This window comes from Heterocephalus glaber, unplaced genomic scaffold (genome assembly GCF_053883595.1).
Source record: "Heterocephalus glaber isolate CG9 unplaced genomic scaffold, H.glaber_assembly_v1.0 deba00000676, whole genome shotgun sequence".
NCBI classification, from domain to species: domain Eukaryota; kingdom Metazoa; phylum Chordata; class Mammalia; order Rodentia; family Bathyergidae; genus Heterocephalus; species Heterocephalus glaber.
The window spans coordinates 25,843,609-25,862,633 of record NW_028258156.1 but is presented as its reverse complement, the minus strand read 5'-3'; the positions used below and the strand labels follow the sequence as shown (position 1 = coordinate 25,862,633).

The following is a 19,025-nucleotide window of genomic DNA, read 5'->3' as shown; positions in this document are numbered from 1 at the left end:
TTTGTATATTTTGGATATGACTTTTGCAAATATTTTTTGTGAACTTTCTTCTCATTCTCTTGACATTGCCTCTCACAGAACAGACACTTTTAATTTTAATGAAGCCCAGATTAATTATTTCTATCATGGATCATGGCTTTGGAGTTGTATCTAAAACATCTGCACTAAACCCAAAGTCACCTAGGGTTTCTGATATCTTCTAGAATTTCTATAGTTTTGCATTTTACACTTAGGCCTATGGTCCCTTTTGGGTTAATTTTTGTTAAAGATGTCAAATAAGTGTCTAGATCCAAGATTTTTCTTTTGCATGTAGATGTCGTTATTCTAGCACCATCCCACTCCCATCCCCAGCAGCATTTGTAGAAAAGTCTATTCTGCTTCTCTGTATTTCCTTTGGCTTTTTCTCAAAGATCAGATGTCTGTATGTATTTAGGGCTGTGTCTGGATTCTCTATATTGTTCTCTTTAACTACTTGTCCACTGTTTTGCAAAGAGCACACTGTCTTGATTACTCTAGCTTCATGGTAAATCTTGAGGTTGGGGAGTGTCACTTCTTCAACTTTGTTCTTCTCCATTTATGTTGTGTTGGCTATTGTGGGTCTTTTCCCTCTCCATATAAATTTCAGAATAAATTCATTTATATCTACAAAGTATGTTGTCGGGATTACATTGGATTTATAGATCAATTTGGGAAGGATTTACATCTCGACAATATTGAGTCTTTCTATGTATAAACATGGGCTATATCTCCATTTAGTTCTTCTTTGATTTCTTTTATCAGAAATTTGTGCTTTTTCTCATATAAATCTTGAACATATTTTATTAAATTTATATGTAAGTATCATTTTTGGGGTTTCTAATGTAAATATATGTTTTGCTTTTAATTTCAAGTTCTACTCATTCAATGCTGGGTAAGAAAATGATCAACTTTTGTGTCTTTAACTTTGCATACTGCAACTTGGATGTAATTGCTTAGCAGTTTCTGGAAATATTCTTGTTGTTGATTCTTTCAAATTTTCTACCTAGACAATCATGTCACCTGCAAACAAGATAGTCTTGTTCCTTCCTTTCCTTTTAATTCTTTGTCTTATCGTATTGCATTGTCTAGGACTCACGGTACAACATAGAAAAGGAGCAGTGGGAGAGGACATCCTTACCCTGCTCTTGAGCTTAGTTAAAAAGCTTCTAGTTTCTCACCTTCAAGCACAATGTTGGCTCTAGGGGTTTTGCAGATATTCTTTATCAAGTTGAGGAAGGACCCTTCTATTCCTAGTTTATTTCTGAGAACATTTTTTTTAAAGTCATGAATGGGCATTACATTTTGTAAGTGCTTTTTGTACATCTATTGACAAAATTATGTGATTTTTTTTTGTCTGTTCATGTGATGGCTCACATTATTTGATTATTGAATGTTGAACTGTCACTACAACTCTAAGATGAACCCCATTTGGTCATGGTATATAATTCTATACATTGTTGGATTCAAGTTTTTATTATTTTGTTGATGACTTCTGTGTCTATGTTCATGAGATATATTGTTCTATAATTTTATTTTCTTTTAATGACTTTGTCTGGCTTGAGTATTAGGGTAATATTGGCCTATGAATGATTAGAAAGTACTCTCTTTGCTTCTGTCTTCTGAAAAAGGTTGTAGAGAATTGGGACAATTGGATCCTCAAATGTTGAAAAGAATTCACTAGTGAGCCCATCAGGGCCCTGTTTTCTTGTTTGGGGGGTTATTACTTATTCAATTTCTTGAGTACATATGGGGCTACTCAGGTTGTCTATTTCTTCTTCTGTGAGTATTGACAGATGGCATTTTTCAAATAACTGGTCCCCTTCATCTAGCTTACCAAGTCTGTAGATAGAGTTGTTCATAATTTTAGTAGCCTTTTAATGACCATGACATATGTTGCTATGTCTTCTCTTTCATTTCTGATATGAATAATTCATGTCCTCTGTTTTTCTTAGGTAACCTCACTAGAATCTTATCAATTTTATTGATGTTTTCTAAAAATGAGCTTTTCATTTTATTGATTTCCACCCTATTATTTCTTTTCTTCAACTTACTTTGTAATTAACTTGCTCTTCTTTTTTTAGTTTCCTAAGGTGGAAACTCAACTTGAGATCTTTTTTCTTCTTTTAAACTGCTTTTACTGAGTCTCATGAATTTTAGTAAGTTTCATTTTCATGGAGTTCAAAGTATTTTTTAATATTTGAGATTTCTTCTTTGACTTGTGTGTTATGTAAAAATATGTTTAAGTTCTACATATTGTGAGATTTTTAAGTTGTTTTTCCCTGTTATTGGTGTCTATCTTAATACCATTGTGGTCTGGAAAAGGATTGTATTAGTCACTTTCCTGTAACTGGGATAAAAAACTGAAACCTGTAACTTACAATAGAAGTTTATTTATTTATTTATTTATTTATTTATTTATTTATTTATTTTTTGGTATCAGGGATCGAACTCGGGTCCTTGCGCTTGCAAGGCAAGTGGCGGAACCACTGAGCTAAATCCCTGGCCCCTAGAAGTTTATTTTTGCTCACAGTTTCAGTGGGTTCCATTATTGGCTGGCTCCAAGGCAGAAATGGCATAAAGGAAAGGTATGAAGTACAGCTGCCCTCCCCATGGCAACCAGGAAGTAGAGAGAGAAAGGAGAGCTGGGAACAACAATAAAACCTCCCAGGTCAAAAATCCCGTCCCGACTTACTCATCTCCTACCAGGCCCTACTTAGGAACAGCACACTTAACTATGAAGCCATTAGTGATTAATCTATTGATAAGTATAGGGCCCCTATGATCCAAACACTTCCCAAAAGCTCCACCTCTGAACATGACACTCTTGGATGACCTTTTTAGATTTAAACCTTAACACAGACATTGTAGGATTTCTAGTCTTCTAAATTTGTTAAGGTGTATATTAAGAATGTGGTCCATCTTCATGAATATTCCATGAGAGTTTGAGGAGAATGTATATGCTGTGGTTGTTGAAAGTAGTCTGAAGATGTTCACTGTGTCCAGTTAACTAGTGTTAAGTTCAACTGTGTCATTGCTGATTTTCTGCCTTCTGAATCTGTCCATTTCTGATAGAGGGTTGTTGATTACACCAACTGTAACAATGGATTCCCGTATTTCTCCTTGAAGAGTTCTGCCAGTTTTCATCTCACCTACTTTTATTCTGTATTTTTAGGTGCATACACAAGAGGGACTGTTATGTCCTTTTTGAGACTTGAGCGCTTATGATTATTATCTAACGTTTTTGTTCATCCCTGATGATTTTCTTTGCTTTGAAATCTGCTGCTTGAAATTAATACAGCCATTCCTGCTTCCTTTTTCTTAGTGTTAGCATGTTTTTTTTTCCTAAATCCATAAATTATGTGTCTTTATACTTAACATTGTTTCTGGTAGATAACCTATAGTTGGCTCTTATTTTTCATCTGCTCTAACAATGTCTTTTTTTTTTTTTTTTGTGGTAGTGGGGCTCAAACTCAGGACCATGTGCTTGCAAGGCAGGTGCGGTGCCACTGAGCTAAATCCCCGGGGCCAATATCTGTCTTCTGATGGGTACAGTTAGATCACTGTCTTGCAAAATGATTATTGATATAGTTGGATTAATATCTACCATACTTGTTACTATTTTCTATGGATTTCCCTAGTTCTTTGTTTTTATTTTTGTCTTCTATTTTTTTTCAGCCTGCTGTAGTTTTACTCGAGCGTTTTTTGTTTTTTTTTTGGTACCAGAGATCAATCTCAGGACCTTGCACTTGCGAGGCAGGCAGCAGCATCACTGAGCTAAATCCCCAGCCCTACTTGAGCATTTTATATGGCATCTTCTGTCTTTTCTTAACATACCAATTATGCTTCTTTCTTTGCACTTCCTTTTAGTAGTTGCCCTAGATTTTGCAATACACATTTCCAAGGAGCCCATATTCCCTTTCAAGTATCACTGTACGAAAACAAAATAATCATAATTCCTCTTTCAACTTCACTGTATCACAGTTGTCATTCATTTCACTCATATCTAAGCATATACATATACAAGTATGCATATTTATTGACCTTTCAGTCTTTTCAGCTTCTCATTTGTTAGGATGGAGTTGTGACTCCCAAGTTCCTTACAGGAAGAACCCGAAACCAGACATCTTTTTATTTCTTTTTATTGCCTACTTTAATTACATAGGACCTCCAGTATAATACTGAATAAGAATGGTGACAGCAGGCCGGGGATTTAGCTCAAGTGGTTTTGGCGCTGCTGCACAAGCGCAATGACCCGAGTTCGATCCCCGATATAAAAAACAAAAAACAAAAAAACAATGGTGAGAGAGATTTTAGGGGTAAAGCATTCAATCTTTTATGGGTAAGCATAGTATTAAGTGTAGATTTCTCATAGATGTTTATATTACTTGGAGGAGATTCCCTTCTCTTCCAAATCTATGGAGAATTTTGATTAAGAATGTTAAATGGCTTTTACCAAATTTTCTTTTCTGTTGAGACGATCATCATATTTTTCCTTTTTTAAGTCTGTGCATTGTGAATTATGCTGATTGGCTTTTTATCATGAAACTAATCTTTCATTTTAGGGATAAACTCACTTGGCCATGAGGCATTATTATCCTTTTTACATATTGCTGATTCTGATTTGCTTGTATGGTGTTAAGAACTTTGCTTTTAAATTCATGAGGAATATTATAGTTTTCTTTTCTAGCAATATCTTTGTCTGATTTTATTAAGATGGCCTCACAAAATGAGTTTAGGAGTGTTCTTCTCTAATTGAGAGAGTTTATGTTGAATTAGTATTATTTTTTTCTTAAAATGTTTGGTTCAATTCACCTGTGAAGCTATCTGCTTCACTGATGGAATTTTCTTTTTATGGGTGATTTTTTAAAAACCCATTTGCTAATTTATATAGAGTAAAAATCACTTTTTGCTTATAGTTCTATGCATTCTGTCAAATGCTCGTATTCGTATAACAGGACACAGGCCAGTTCCCGCCTTTTAAAAAGATAAATTCTGTCATCCTGCATCTCTGTAGGCACATTCTACTTCCACACAACCCTGGTAACAACTGATTATTCCCCATCCTTTTTATTTCGCCTGTTCTAGAACATCAAGGAAGTGGAGCCAGATAGTATGTTATCTTTTGAGTCTGGCTTCTTGCTCTCAGTGAAGTGTTTCGTGTGTTGCAACTGCCGCCCTCCGTCATTACTGAGCAGCACTCCGTTATGTAGATATACAACAGCTTGCCGTTCCGTTTGCATTTGAGGGACATCTGGGCTGTTTCCAAGGTTTTAAGCTGTTGCCAATAAAATTCGATAATTTGAACTTGGCACCTGTTGACTGTCTTCCCCGGAGAGTTGGTCAGATTTTCCTGTTTCTGCTATGCTGAATAATTTGAGAATTACTGCTGGACATCTGGAACACCATGAAATGGAAAACTCTTCTAAGGGTATTGATTTTTCGTTTTTCAGCAAGTAACCCATCTAGTCAGGTCAGATCACAAGTTGTGCCTGGCCTGCGGTAGGCAGCGCTCCAGGGTTCAGTTTCTTAAGCCTTTCTACACTGCTCGGACTGCACAGTACACAACAGGAGCTGTCCGAGACCTTGGTGGTGTTTTGATCGCAGTTCTTTTCTCAAAGCCTTAGCTGTTCACGCAGGGGTGAAATACACCTTGTTACTTGCACAGGGTCAAACCCAGAATTGGGAGTCACCTTCTCCAGCTCTCGCCCACGCGGAATTTCCTCCATGCTTTCCCTTTCGAGGGGCCACTTTGTTATGGCCAGAAAGACTGGGGCCCCTTAGGACTTCTGTCTTACGCTGTCATTCGTTCCACACAACCGAGGCTGCTCAAGAGGTAAGGCAGCGAGAAAAGTGAGAAGACAGAGGCACAGTCCCACTCTCCCCAGTTCCTCGCGCTCTGAGGCACCCTCACAGCTCCGCAGTGGCAGTGCACATCTCTGTTTGGATAATAAACAAACAGGGATTTCCCTCCCTTGCTGCGTGGGGGCCTCTTTTCTTCCACAGAGTTCTCAGTTTGACCCAGTTTGGGATAGGAGCCAAAAGTAAACTCATTGGTAGGGTCTCAGTTCTTTCTGTTTGTTTTTGTTTTTTTTGTATTAAAAACTTTTTTTTTAAAACAAGGTCTCACAATGTGATCCAGGCTGGCCTTGACCTCACTACGTAGTTCAGGGTGGTCTTGAATTCACTGCAATCCTCCTGCCTCAGCCTCCTGAGGGCTTGGATGATAGGTATGCGCCACCTCATCACCTCATCCGGCAGTCTCAATTCTTGAAGTAGATGTTAGGTACAAAGATGATCATTTTACTATTTTCTTTATACCTTATTCATATTTTATATTTATTCTTCTAATTAATTACTTTATCCAAAGCAATGTGAAGCAAAAACAAAATAAATAAAAATGGAAAACTTGGCCCATGACCACTAAAACTGGTAGGGCTTTGAATAAAGCAAATGCAGGACAGTGTCATATAGAATTTACAGGATTTTTCACAAAAGAGAAGTTTTGCTGAAGATGAGATATGAACAAAATTTGCAAGTGTGACAAGAAATAAACCACCATCGTTGGGAGTTTATGCAACAAAAGAAAAATAGCAACCTCAAAACAATGTAATAGAATAGCTTAAACTTAAGATAATTAGAGTAAGAAAATGTAAGGAAACCACAATAAATAAACAGGGCAGGGGCGGAGGATTTAGCTCAGTGGCACCACGCCTGCCTCCAACCAAAATAAATACATACATACATACATACATACATAAATAAATAAATAAACAGAGCAGTTTAGAGTAAGAGAAAGTAGATAAGAAACCCAATACATCTTTTAAAAATGAAAATACAGCCCTGGGGTTGAAAACTCTATGCAGATTTGAAGCACTGAATTAGCAGAGACAGGAAAGAATTAGTGGATTAGAACATAGCTTTGAGGACATGAAATACAGAATGAAATACAGAAGATGAAGAACAGTTTATGCAAACACAGAAGATGGAAACACAGTTCAGGGACATGAAAGATAAAATGAGAAACTCAAATGTATGTCTAAATGTGAGCTCTGGAAGTGAGAACAGATGAAATGGGGAGAGACTGAGTATGTACAGATTGAGGATTTCAGATAAACAAAGAACATTAACATCTCAGCAGGAAAAATAAAACTAAAACTTAATGGCAATTCTCCATACATCTTCCAGAAAATAAAAGAAGGACCATTTGCCTTATTTACCACGATATCAAAACCAGAAAAAGACATAAAAGAGAATTTCAAACCAGTATCTCCCAGGAACGTAAATACAGATATCCTTAGAAAGTATTAGCAAGCTGAATCTAGCACTATGTACAGAAAGGACAACATAACATGATCAAACGAAGGTTATCCAGGAAATGAAAAGTGATTCAAGATTTGAAAACTCAGTCGCTGTAATACACCATATTGATAAATTCAAAGAAAGAAAACAATCATCTTAACAGGAACAGAGCATTTGACAAGCTGCTGCATCCACTCGTAATAAAAAGTCTAAGTAAATTAGGAATTAAACTTTCTTAACCTGATAAAGGGCATGTATGGAAAATCTACAGCAAACTGCATAATTGCTAGTAAAATACCAAATGCTTTCCCACATAAGACTGCCAATAAAACACTGATTTCTGCTTTCAAATCTCCCATTCAATATCATAGTCACAGTCTTAGCAAGTGCAATGACTCTCGAAAAGAATGACAAGCCATCCAGATTATAAAGGAAAAAATATAACTCTCCCTGTTTGCAGTTTCCTATCAGATATCCAACTGGGCCTATCTACAGATTCAGGAAATACTTCTCAGTATTGTTAATTATTAACTTATGCTCTGAGTTTATTAATATTTCATAAGAAAATAAAAATCATAACATATATTTCTTTTAAAATAGTTTATATTCAGAATGTTAACAGTGCCTTCCCTGAAAGGGAATTACTTAATTTCTTTGTTTTGGTTCCATTTTCTTCTGAAAACTCTCTCATGACCTCTGCTGTTCATTCTGTTGAATATAAGTAACATTCACTGACATTCACATTTAGATGGTAAGAAATCCTCTACCCATCTACATCTATATTTAGATGTAAGAAATCTTTGTTTATTGCAACAGTCTTGGAGAAAAAATATGCTAAGAAATACTTTAAATTTTTTTCTTATAGTTTTAAAATTTCTTCACTATTGATAACAAAAAATTAATAACTCATAATCTTACTGCTTAAAGATTCCTGTTACAAGAGGAACATATTCTTCTGCAATTGTTTCTATGCTATATAATTTTACATTTAATTTATCTTGATAAGGATTACAGAATCGGATCATACTATACATCTAATTTGGTATTAACTTTTTACTTAATATTATGTTATGGAATATTTCTTATATCATTGACTCATCTTCAAGATGCAATTTTTAAATTGCATAATATTCTAAATGTGTATTAATTTACTACTTTCTTATTTGAGGGCATTTGAATTGATGCAGTTAGTTTCTATGATAAGTTTCCCTGCAAGACAAAGTTCCTTGAACATCACTAATTGTATGTTTACAGCCCTCAAAGCACAATTTCTGGGTCACAGATAACACTTTTCCCCAGCACTGAGGACTGAACCCAGGGCTTTCCCACTAAGCTATATCCTCTGCCCTTTTTATTTTGAGACAAGGTCTTGCTTAAGTCACTAAGTTACCCAGGCTGAGCTTAAACTTGCAATCCTCCTGCCTCAGCCTCTCAAAGTCCCAGGATTACAGGCATGTGCCTCCATGTCCAGATATGAATATTTTTAAGGCTGTTCATGCTTATTGATGGAGTAAACTCTAAAAAGTTTATGCTAACTTACACTCCCACCAGAAGCATATGTTTATATGCATATGACCATAGACATGGTTTTTTGAAGAGGCAAAAACTATGAAAAGAGAAAAAGTTTTATCTGATTCTCTATTTATGAGGGCATTATTTTTTTCTTCAAGGGTATCAGAAAATTAGGACTCTTTGGTAGCATGAGAAGAGGCCAGATCCTTTAATTGCTTAATCGTAATGTTTCTGAATCTGTTTCCTCATGTGTAATGCAAGAATAGTGACTGTCCTTCTACACAGACAGTGTTTGTAAGAGTAGAGTGAGCTGAGTCATGTGAACATGTTTTGAAAGCTGTAAGTCAGTCAGATGAAAGACACGTAGACATCTGATACTCATTAGACTGTTTTTTTTTGTACCGGGGATTGAACTCAGGACCTTGTGCTTTCGAGGCAGGTGCTGGAACCCCGGCCCTCATTAGACTGTTTTTAAGTGTTAGTAAACCCTTAATATCATTTATTCCCCTTAATATCAGTAATTATCTCAATTTCAACCACATGTGATCAGAAAGGTAAGTTTTCATCAATTTAGTTTTGTTCATTTGAAAATAGTGGAATAATGACTATATAGACAACTATGGATCAAAGATTCATATTTAATCTAAAAATATCTAGCATTTCTACAGCAAATTTGAGCACCTTCTTAACTTGCTGAAGCCTGTGCCTTTTTCAAATTTCTTTTCAAAGTTACACCTGTGGGAATTCACTATAGCCTGAATAATTATCGCTTCTCGGCCTTTTGGCTAAGATCAAGTGTGGTCTGAATAATTATGACCACATCCAACACAAAGTCAATGACATTGAGCATTCAGTGACCGCTTGCTGAACCTAAGAGCTGGAACCTAGCATGAATCTTCACAGAGGAAGAAGATGAGAGAGGGAGGAGGACCAGGAGAACAGAAAGGAGGAAAGGATAACTTGAAAAAAATACTGAATTAAAAAAAAGTAATAGCCAGCAAAGAACGTGGAACGAGGGCTAAGAGGACTCCGGTCGGCATGTCTATCACTGTGGCTCCCAAGAATTCTGGTCATTGCACTGGCTAATGGCTTCAGTTCTCCAAGCAGTCAGTTTCAGTGCTTAGATTTTATTAAATAGTATTGTTTGTAGGTGTCTTGACTAAGAATTTATGGAATGATTTGTGGAAGGTGGGAGGGACAGAGAAAGGGAGAAAGGCAGGTAAGGAGGAAATAACCCTGCCATTTTTACTGCCCACAGAAAAATATGATATAAACACTGAGAGACCGTATAGAGTTACTTAATATAATCCATCTTTATCTTAAAGCTGAAGACTCAGGTCCACATGATACACATAGACCAATGACAGCCAAGAAAACAATGTGACAACTTGTCTTAGGCTTGTTCCACTGAACTTGGTTAATTCTTTTTTTTTTTTCCTTATAGTACTTTATTTTAGCCCTTAAAACCGAGGATCATTTGTGGTCAAAGAGATCAATACTGCTCTCAAAACAAATTGTGATCTCTCAAATTTTTCTTGGTGACATAAGAGTCAATGCTATCCCCCAAATAAAAATACAATACTTTACACTGCGATTTTGTAGACTGTGAACTGTGTTATCATCCGTTATCCTATTTGATCCTCACAAAAACCCTTTGAGGGAAAGCAAGGAAAGTATTATTTTTCTCATTTTAAGAGTGCATAATTAAAACCTAAAGACATCCCAGAACTCAAGGAGGCTGAGGTAGGAGGATCACTATGAGTTTGAGGCAAGCAGAGACTACATAGTGAGTTCAAGGCCAGCCTGGACTATATAGTGAGACCCTATTTAAAAAAAAAAGGATCAAAACAAAGACATTCAATAACATGTACGGTCACTTAGAATAAGGAAGGAGCCAGGATTCCAATGCTATTCCTGTAGAGTATTTTCTACGGAAGAGGGAGTTCCTTCAAAAAGCACAGCTCTGACTCTACTCTTCGGCAAGAGGACCCTACACTAGGTTAGCGACGTTGGGCCTTACCATCCACAAGGGGCACTCCTACTTTGCACCAAGTTCTCATCTTGTAAAAAGTACAGTTTCTTACCCCTTCCCTTGGTCCTGGTCCTTACTTAGGCTTTTATTTTTCTCTTTGCTTTTTGACCGGCGTCTCGCTCCAAAGCTCCACCCTCTCCAAACAAGAAGTCGCGTCCTCGGTATCCGAGGTGACCACGCAGCTATACTCCAATCTTGCCTCTTCCGCGCTTTCCATTGGCCAGTTGGATTTTTGCGTAATTCCCCACCTGCCCCTGCTGCTCCAACGGTCAACAGGCTCGAGGTAAAGAGCGCGCGAGGTACTAGCCCTGTCTGACCTTGACCCTTCCTATGCCGCGCATTGCCTCCTGGGAGTGTAGTTTTTGGTCCGCAGAAAGCCTCGACTTTTGGCTCTCTTAGAACTACCTATCCCGTCGGCCACTGCGAGAAGGGCGGAAGTAGGCAAGGAGTGTGAGTCAGGGGTTGTAGTCAGAGCTTTCAATTCCAAATTGCCCCGGCGGCTTGTGCTGCTCAGGTGTTGGTCGCCTCATCGAGTGAATGGACTTGCTGTTGCTTTAGCAAACCCTCGCCGACGTCTCCTTTTGGACTTTTGACAGCTCGGTGGTCAGTCGATTGTCGTGACAAGCGATCTGCGGCTCAGTGCCCCACGGGCGTAAGCGGCGCGCCATGTTCGCCCCCTGCACGGGCCGGGGTCTCGGCCGCCTCCGGCTGGGTCAGCTCCAAGTGGGACCTGGTGCTGGGCGCTGGGCGCTGGGCGCTGTCCGGACTAGGCCGTCCGGCTCCGACGGGGGCGAGCGGCGGCCGGGATCCGAGCCCCAGGTGCCTCCGCCGGGGTCCGCCCGTCGCGCCGCGAAGGAGTGGACGCTGCGGGTGAGCCCCTTCGGACGGCTGCGGGTCCGGCTTCCGTGCCACGTGGCCGTGAGGGGCCTGGACCCCTTGTCCTATCCCGACGGTGACCGTGTGCTGGTCGTGGCTTGCGACACGGAGGGGGGGCTCCGGGGCTTGGACGGCCTGCAGGTGACATACGACGCGGCGTCGCGCGAGACAGCCGTCAAGGCCGACAGCCTGGACCCCCACGCCTCGGTGGAGGTGGACGCGCCCCTGAAGTTTGGTGAGTGAGGTGGGTCCCGGGGCACGAGAGCCCCTTCAGTGCGGCTGTCAGGCCCACGTGCACTTTTCATTGGTGTCTTTGGACCTAACTTTCGAATCTCAGTTACAGTTGACCTCTTTGGTGGCCGCCTCTTTTTTTCTTCTCTCTTAGTTTTTGAGTAATATCTAGATATATGATGTTACCAATTAAGGGAAAATTTAAAATCAAATGCAAACATGATTTGGAATAATCCATATCAAACAATATTTTGGAGTCCCTCATGTCCTCTTTTGACCCATTATCTACGAAATTGTTCTTCAGGGTTGAGGTTTCTCGATAATGAATTCAGTGGTATGGCAGTCCATCTACATTTCCCCTTGCTTCTGTATTGAGGGGGCTGTCTCCGTACTTAACCTCCCCTCCATATCTAACCTGGAACAAGTATTTGGTTTCAGATAAGTGCCCGGCTTCTTACTGATAAATCTTCCTTCCTTTTGGCCAAAGTTTACCTGAAGTAGCAAACTTTAAAGAAAAATCCAGTGCAACTGCCTGAGAAACTGCATTAATACTGCCTGCAAGATGTTTCCTAGGTATTTGGGTTCGGGGTGGGTTCCCAGATGCAAGCCACTGTGCACTCATGCTTTTCTAGGAAGGGTTCCTCAGTGCCTCGTTCTTCCTACGACTGAGGGTGGTACATTGATGATGATCATAATATCATTTAACATTGCTAAGGTAATCCTTTTTTATCCTTACAGTTGCACTATAAAGTAGATTCTATTATTTTCATCATTTCATATGAAGACATTGAGATTTTAAGAAGTATCATAAATATTTACAGTGGATGAACAAGCAGAAAAAAATCCATGGCTTTGTGGAACTTACATCCTAGTGGGGGTAGATTAAAAAATGCTTTCTCTTCGGTATAAAGAGCTGGGATTTGGACTGGAATCTATTCAACCACTGTGCTTTATTACTTCTCAGCTTGTAGGCAGCCAGATGAGTAAGAGCCTGCGCCCTCACATTGTAACAGCTGGGGGCGCTGGTGGGGATTTGCCCTTAGGACTAAGTAGACCTTGTACTGCGGTAGAGCTAAGCGGAGTTTGGCAGCACAGTGAGAAAGAACACTGCTTTTGTTGGTGACTCCAAACCTCATTATTTGTTGCTTCTTTCTAGAGCCGGAATTCCATTTCCAACTTACTGTTTCCATCCATCTATTCGATAAGCCCCTCAAAACTGCATAACTCATTTTTAAAAACTTATTTTAATACCTAATTACCTGTTACAGTGTATGGGCGAAAGTAACATCACCACTGCTGTGTCTAGCTTTAGTTTCTCTACCTACTTGTTAAATAGAAGTATCTTTAGAATATCTCCACCTACCTGTAAAACAGAAGAAACCTAAATGTGAAATAGCTTTATCAGGGTGAAACAGTTAGTAAACAACAACATCTAAACTAACAATTAGAATTCAACCCTGCATGATTCCAAAACCTACACCATGTTTGTTTTTTGAGGTACTGGGGATTGAACCCAGGGTCTTTGTGCTGAGCTACATCCCTGGCCCTTTTGTTATTTTTTATTTTGAGACAGGGTCAAATGCTCAAGCATTTAATTTCATAGACGCATGTTTGGAATCTGCGTCTTTCCATATCTATTACTACTGCCTTAGACCCGGCAGTATGTTGTGACATTACTTAACCGGGAAATAGATTTTGCTGTTACATGTGGTAGCATAAAATTGTCTTTTTACATATTCTTGCTTAATCTCAACCAAAATATTACTGTTGTTTTAAACTTTTACAGAGATTGCCATGCAACTATGGAAATTAATTTTTATGCCATAACTCTTGCAATTGTGACACCAGGCCCCAATAGCTTATGTTTGGGGAACATAGTATGTACTTCTGTAGTCTAGTTTAAGGAAAATCAATATTTATATGAATTAAGTATTAATCAGTGTCTTCAATTATTTTATTTTGATACAGAGATTCCTAAGTTTGCATCTCAAATTGAGAGCCAAGGATGGCTCCTGTGGTACCTTATTTTCCTAACTTTCTTCAGATACATTTCTTAATTATCCACAACCTCATGGTTTATATACTGTTCATTATTAGGTTTTTCAGAGTGGACCTGATTTTAAAAAATTAACTCAAGTACCCTATGATATAGCTGCATAGCAATATTCTCATTTTCTTAGGCATGAAAGGTTAGAGGTAAGATTTGAAAACCTAAGACTTGATTGTATACTGATCCATGCTATTCCTGTAATATGCTTTTTTTTTTTTTGATACTGGGGTTTGAACTCGGGACCTTGGCACTTGTGAGGCAGGTGGCAGAACCACTGAGCTAAATCCCTGGCCCTCTTGTAATATGCTTTTAATTTGGGGACGGTTTGAAAACAAATCTTTAAATCTTCTCGAATGTAAGAGAAACTAGATTGACTGACTTACCTGTTTTATCCTAATGACTCATTAACTGTATTCTTTTTTCCTTTGTGGTACCAGGCATTGAACGCAGGACCTTGCGCTTGTGCTTGCACAGCAGGCACCAGAACCACTGAGCTAAATCCCCAGCCCCTTTAACTGTATTCTTATGTGAGTCTGTGTGTGTGTGTGTGTGTGTGTGTGTGTGTGTGTGTGTGTGTTGTTTTCTAGGTGGAGAAGAGGCTTCTATGGCATGGCGACATGCCTGCATGGCAGAACTGCAGTCTCTTGGCTCTTTTACTTCCCATTCCTCTCTGTAGATGATACAGGCCAAAGTAATTCTTTGTAAGAACTGGCAGGAAAGTCATTGCATTTGACCTGTCAGTGGTGGAGACCTCTCACTTTTAGAGAGAGATTGTTGACAATTATGTTCTCTCCGGGATTCAGTGATACTATGGGCAAACTGAGGAGTTGGATTTCTAGGGGATATGAAAATGTTTTAGAGTTCACTAGTACTAACTTATTTTTCTTTTTTATACTCCTAGATTTGAACATCAAGTTGTCAGGGTCTAGCTGTGTTAAAGTCCAAAATATGGAGTGTGATGATTGCAAAATTGAAATTGAGCAGGGCACCAGTCTCTTACAGTCTGTTAAGGTATGAATATTTTTCCAATTTTATTTTAATGTTAAAAACCCTTAAAATATGACCTTTAGTATTACATTATTAAACTAAGGAGATTATGCTACTTTTTCAGAATGTTATCATTCATTCATCTATAAGAAATTCTTTGCAGAAATTTTTCTCTGGCCTTAGTTCTGTTTTGAAAGTATAGATGTCTGATAGCACAAGGACCCAAGTTCGATCCCCAGTACCAAAAAAAGAAAGTATAGATGTCGGAGGAGCTTTAAAGTTTTTGCCTCATATTTCTTTTAGAGTTCATTTCAAAGGGTGCAGTGAAACGTAATATGCTTAGTATTCTGATATCTTAGTAAGTCAGAGAAATTTTAGTTTTCACAATGATTTATTAAATCACTATGTATTAAAGAATAAGGAAAAGTCTTTATGTACTGTAAATGTGCTTAAAATATTGGGTTACTTTAATCATATTTTTAATAGGCTAAGTACCTCTTTTAGGACTGAGAAGCTATTTATACAAAAGAGTAGATGATTCATCTTGTTTTATAATTAACATTTTTATATTTAGTATTCTTACAATGAGGGTGGCCTTAGCTATAAATGGTTTGAAATACCTTGCTGACGGGCTGATAGGTAGCTGGTTGTTACTCCTAGTTCTTCTAGCACTTCCATGGTCAATATGTAATACCTTTGCAAACTTTGATTGTAGCTAATTTGTTGAAGAGAAGCTGGTCATTTTTGCTTCATAATTGGAAAATATTTTCACTTTTATATTTATAAACACTGATTAGAATGATTAATTTGGTGTTTCAAATTATTAGTTTTTATCCATGTTTATTTGCATACCTACTTTCAGCTTCTGTCCACATATCAGCCATTTTAAATAAATTTAGTTGCATAAGTATCATAAAAAGATGAAGAATACCTTCACATATCTTTTTATAAAATGGGTTGGTTTGCGTTCTTGTCATAACTAACTGGATAGGAATACTACAGTGCTTTTATGTCCGTGTATATACATCTCACTCACTGATGCTTAGGGTTGAGAATTAATCTAGAATATTGTCCTCTGCAGACTCAGAGTGCAGGATTTCCAATATCACACTTAAAACTGAATCTAGAATGCTGCTCTCTATTTCTTTGCATCCTTTTTATTCATCTAATAGTTCTGAAAGCTCTTTGTTAACTTCTTTTTGCCATTATGGGTATAAAAATAAAAAGTGGTTTTTCAGTGTTGGCACAACTGACATTTTTGGGGGTGGGGTGGGGTGGGGCACTGTCCTGTGCAGTCAGGCACCATCTCTGGCCTCTGCCTAACAGACACCACTAGAATGCTCCTTGGTTGTGAAAACTAGACTGTCCCTAGAATTGCTCAGTGTCCTCGGGCTGACAGAATCTCCTCCAGTTGAGAATCACTGTTCTAGGCAAGTCTGTCCTTTATTCTTTTAGCATAGCTGAGAATAATTTATGACTGTGAAACAACTCCCCAGAGAATGAAATAGCAAAATAGTGTGAGACATATGAAAAATAAGAATATTATCCCATAATGTATTTTAGATTTATAAAAGACTTCAGTGGACTGCTACAGTAATTTCAAGCTAGAGTGAGTTTAATTCTATTAATAAAAAAAAGAGTAAATTTTCTACATGTTTTTAGAAGACTGACAGTAAAATTCATGAAATATTACTCCTTATAAATAAAATAGCTCAAAAAAAGAAATTCAAAAATTAACTGAGCCTATAGGTGTTCCTGGTGTACTTAGGGTTATAAGAATTATTCTTGAGATCTTAGGATTTGATTGACTTAAATGAACAAATAATACTTTGGTAAAATATCTGGTTTAAGCTTGAAATATGATATAGTATCATCTTGAATTAGTAGCCACCTGTTAAGTAGTTTCTCTTTCATGTATTTTAAGCTCTTATACTGTATAGAGTTGATCTATGTAATAAAATTGTATTGCAATTGTTGTTAATGACTCCTTATTGTGTTCCAAGAATCTTAGCTCTAATCCTTGAAGCATCTTCATTTTCTCAAGGAAGAAACTAGGGGGCAGCAAGAGACTGAGGAACTCACTTGAGTTCACAGCTAAAAAATTGAGCTGGGATTTGACCTTGGGTGTTTCTGGTCGCCAAGCACATGCAAAATGGTAACACCACCTTTACCCAGCATCTTTAGGGAATAGATAAGTAAACTGCCAGGCAATAGACCATTATCTCACTGGATGCTACATATTTGCATTTTAAAAAATGTAGTATAATTTCCTTTTCTAAATAACTTTTGATTTATTTAAACATTTATTTTCACTTTTTGGTCTTATTTCTTTCTTTCTTTATTTTTATTTATATATTAATTGGTACATTTTAGGTATACAGTATATTTGCATTTATCATTGAGTGTTTGTACCTGGACATGATGTATTTTAGTTCTTAGTTTTTCCCCATTACCTGTACGCCCTTCATCCCCTCTGCCCTTCCCTATTTACATAGACTTTGTGTCCATTTTTTATTTCTTTCTCATAATTTTTCCTTTCCCTTCTTCCCTTTCCCCTTCCCCTCCTGCCACCCCTACATCTTTGGACCTTTTCCTATTTCAAATTATCAGTTATTCATTTTAATCATTTTCATCCTTATTTACACTATCAATTTCTCACACTAGAGAAACTATTCGGTATTTACACATGTGTGTCCTATTTATTTCACTCAAGAGTATGGCCTCAGTATGCATCCATTTAGCTATAAATGACTCTAGTTTCTCATTCTTTATGGCTGAGTAGTATTCCATTTTATAAAAAAATCCACATCTTCTTTATCCAGTTTCCAGTTGATGGGCACTTGGGCTGTTTCCAAGTTTTAGCTATTACAAACTGTGCCACTATAAACATAGGTGCACATATATCACTGTGGTATGATTCTTTTAATTCTTTGGGGAAGATACCCAGCAGGGGAATAGCTGGGTCAAATGGGACTTCTAGTCCTAGTTCTTTGAGGTATCTCCATACTGATTTCCACAGTGGTTGCACCAGTCTGCACTCCCACCAACAATGGAGAAGGGTTCCTTTCTCCCCACACCCCCACCAGCATTTGTTATTGGTTGATTTCATGTTAGCAGCTATTCTTTGTGGGGTGAGGTGGAATCTCAGTGTTGTTTTCATCTGCATCTCTCGAATGACCAGTGATGTTGAACATTTTTTCATATATTTATTTGCTGTTTTTACTTCTTTGAGAAATGTGTGTTCATTTCGGATACCCATTTTTTAATTGGGTCTTTGAATTTGGAGGTCTGATGTTTTTCAGTTCTTTATATATTCTCGATAGTAGGCCTTTGTCTGAGGTACAGCTGCTAAAAATTTCTTCCCACATTGTAGGTTGTCTCTTAGCTCTGTTGGTAGTTTCCCTTGCAGTGCAGAAGCTTTTTAATATGATGAGATCCCAGTTGTTGATTCTTTGTGTTAGCTCCCATGCTACTGAAGATTTGTTCATAAAGTCTTTTCCTATGCCAATGTCATTGAGAGTTCTACCTAACTTATCTTCCAGCAAGTTTAGTATTTCTGTCTTAATATTTAGCTCTTTAATCCACTTCGATCTTAGTTTAGTGCACGGTGATAGGTATGGGTCTAGTTTTAATCTTTGGCAGGTTGAAATCCAGTTTTTCCAACACCATTTATTGAACAGGCTATCTTTCCTCCAATGAGGGTGGTTGGCTCCTTTGTCAAAGATGAGGTGGCTCACTATGTCTGGAGTTGTTTCTGCATCTTCTAATCTATTGCACTGATCTTCAGGTCTGTTTCTTTGCCAGTACCATGCTGTTTTTATCACAGTAGCTTTGCAGTATAGTTTCAAGTTGGGGATTGTGATACCCCCAGCCATGTGTCTATTGCCTAGAATTGCTTTTGCTATTCTAGGTTTTTTCTGCTTCCAAATGAATTTTTGGATTGTTTTCTCTAGTTCTGTGAAGTATATTGTTGGAATTTCAATTGGCATTGGATTAAATCTATATAGTAGTTTTGGAAGT

General features: G+C 37.9%; 2 protein-coding genes across 6 annotated transcripts in view; one reads left to right on the top strand and one right to left on the bottom strand.

Moving 5' to 3' along the window:
• Positions 1-11,204, bottom strand: part of Ccdc146 (coiled-coil domain containing 146) — a 136,777-nt gene extending 125,573 nt beyond the window's left edge. For 3 of the 4 annotated variants that reach the window (XM_087206534.1, XM_004839732.4, XM_021253955.2), the window contains exon 1: positions 10,914-11,204. The gene's annotated coding sequence lies outside the window, so the exon portion shown is untranslated. The remainder of the gene's footprint in view (positions 1-10,913) is intronic. The other variant, XM_087206535.1, reaches the window with a different exon arrangement.
• A 104-nt stretch (positions 11,205-11,308) lies between these two features.
• The window catches only part of Fam185a (family with sequence similarity 185 member A), a 56,549-nt gene continuing 48,832 nt past the window's right edge, over positions 11,309-19,025 (top strand). Inside the window, exons 1-2 of one of the 2 annotated variants that reach the window (XM_021253961.2) lie at positions 11,309-11,972; positions 14,920-15,029. In XM_021253961.2, the coding sequence (XP_021109620.2) occupies positions 11,528-11,972; positions 14,920-15,029 (555 nt within the window). In that variant the 5' untranslated portion in view covers positions 11,309-11,527. The remainder of the gene's footprint in view (positions 11,973-14,919; positions 15,030-19,025) is intronic. The other variant, XM_004839728.4, reaches the window with a different exon arrangement.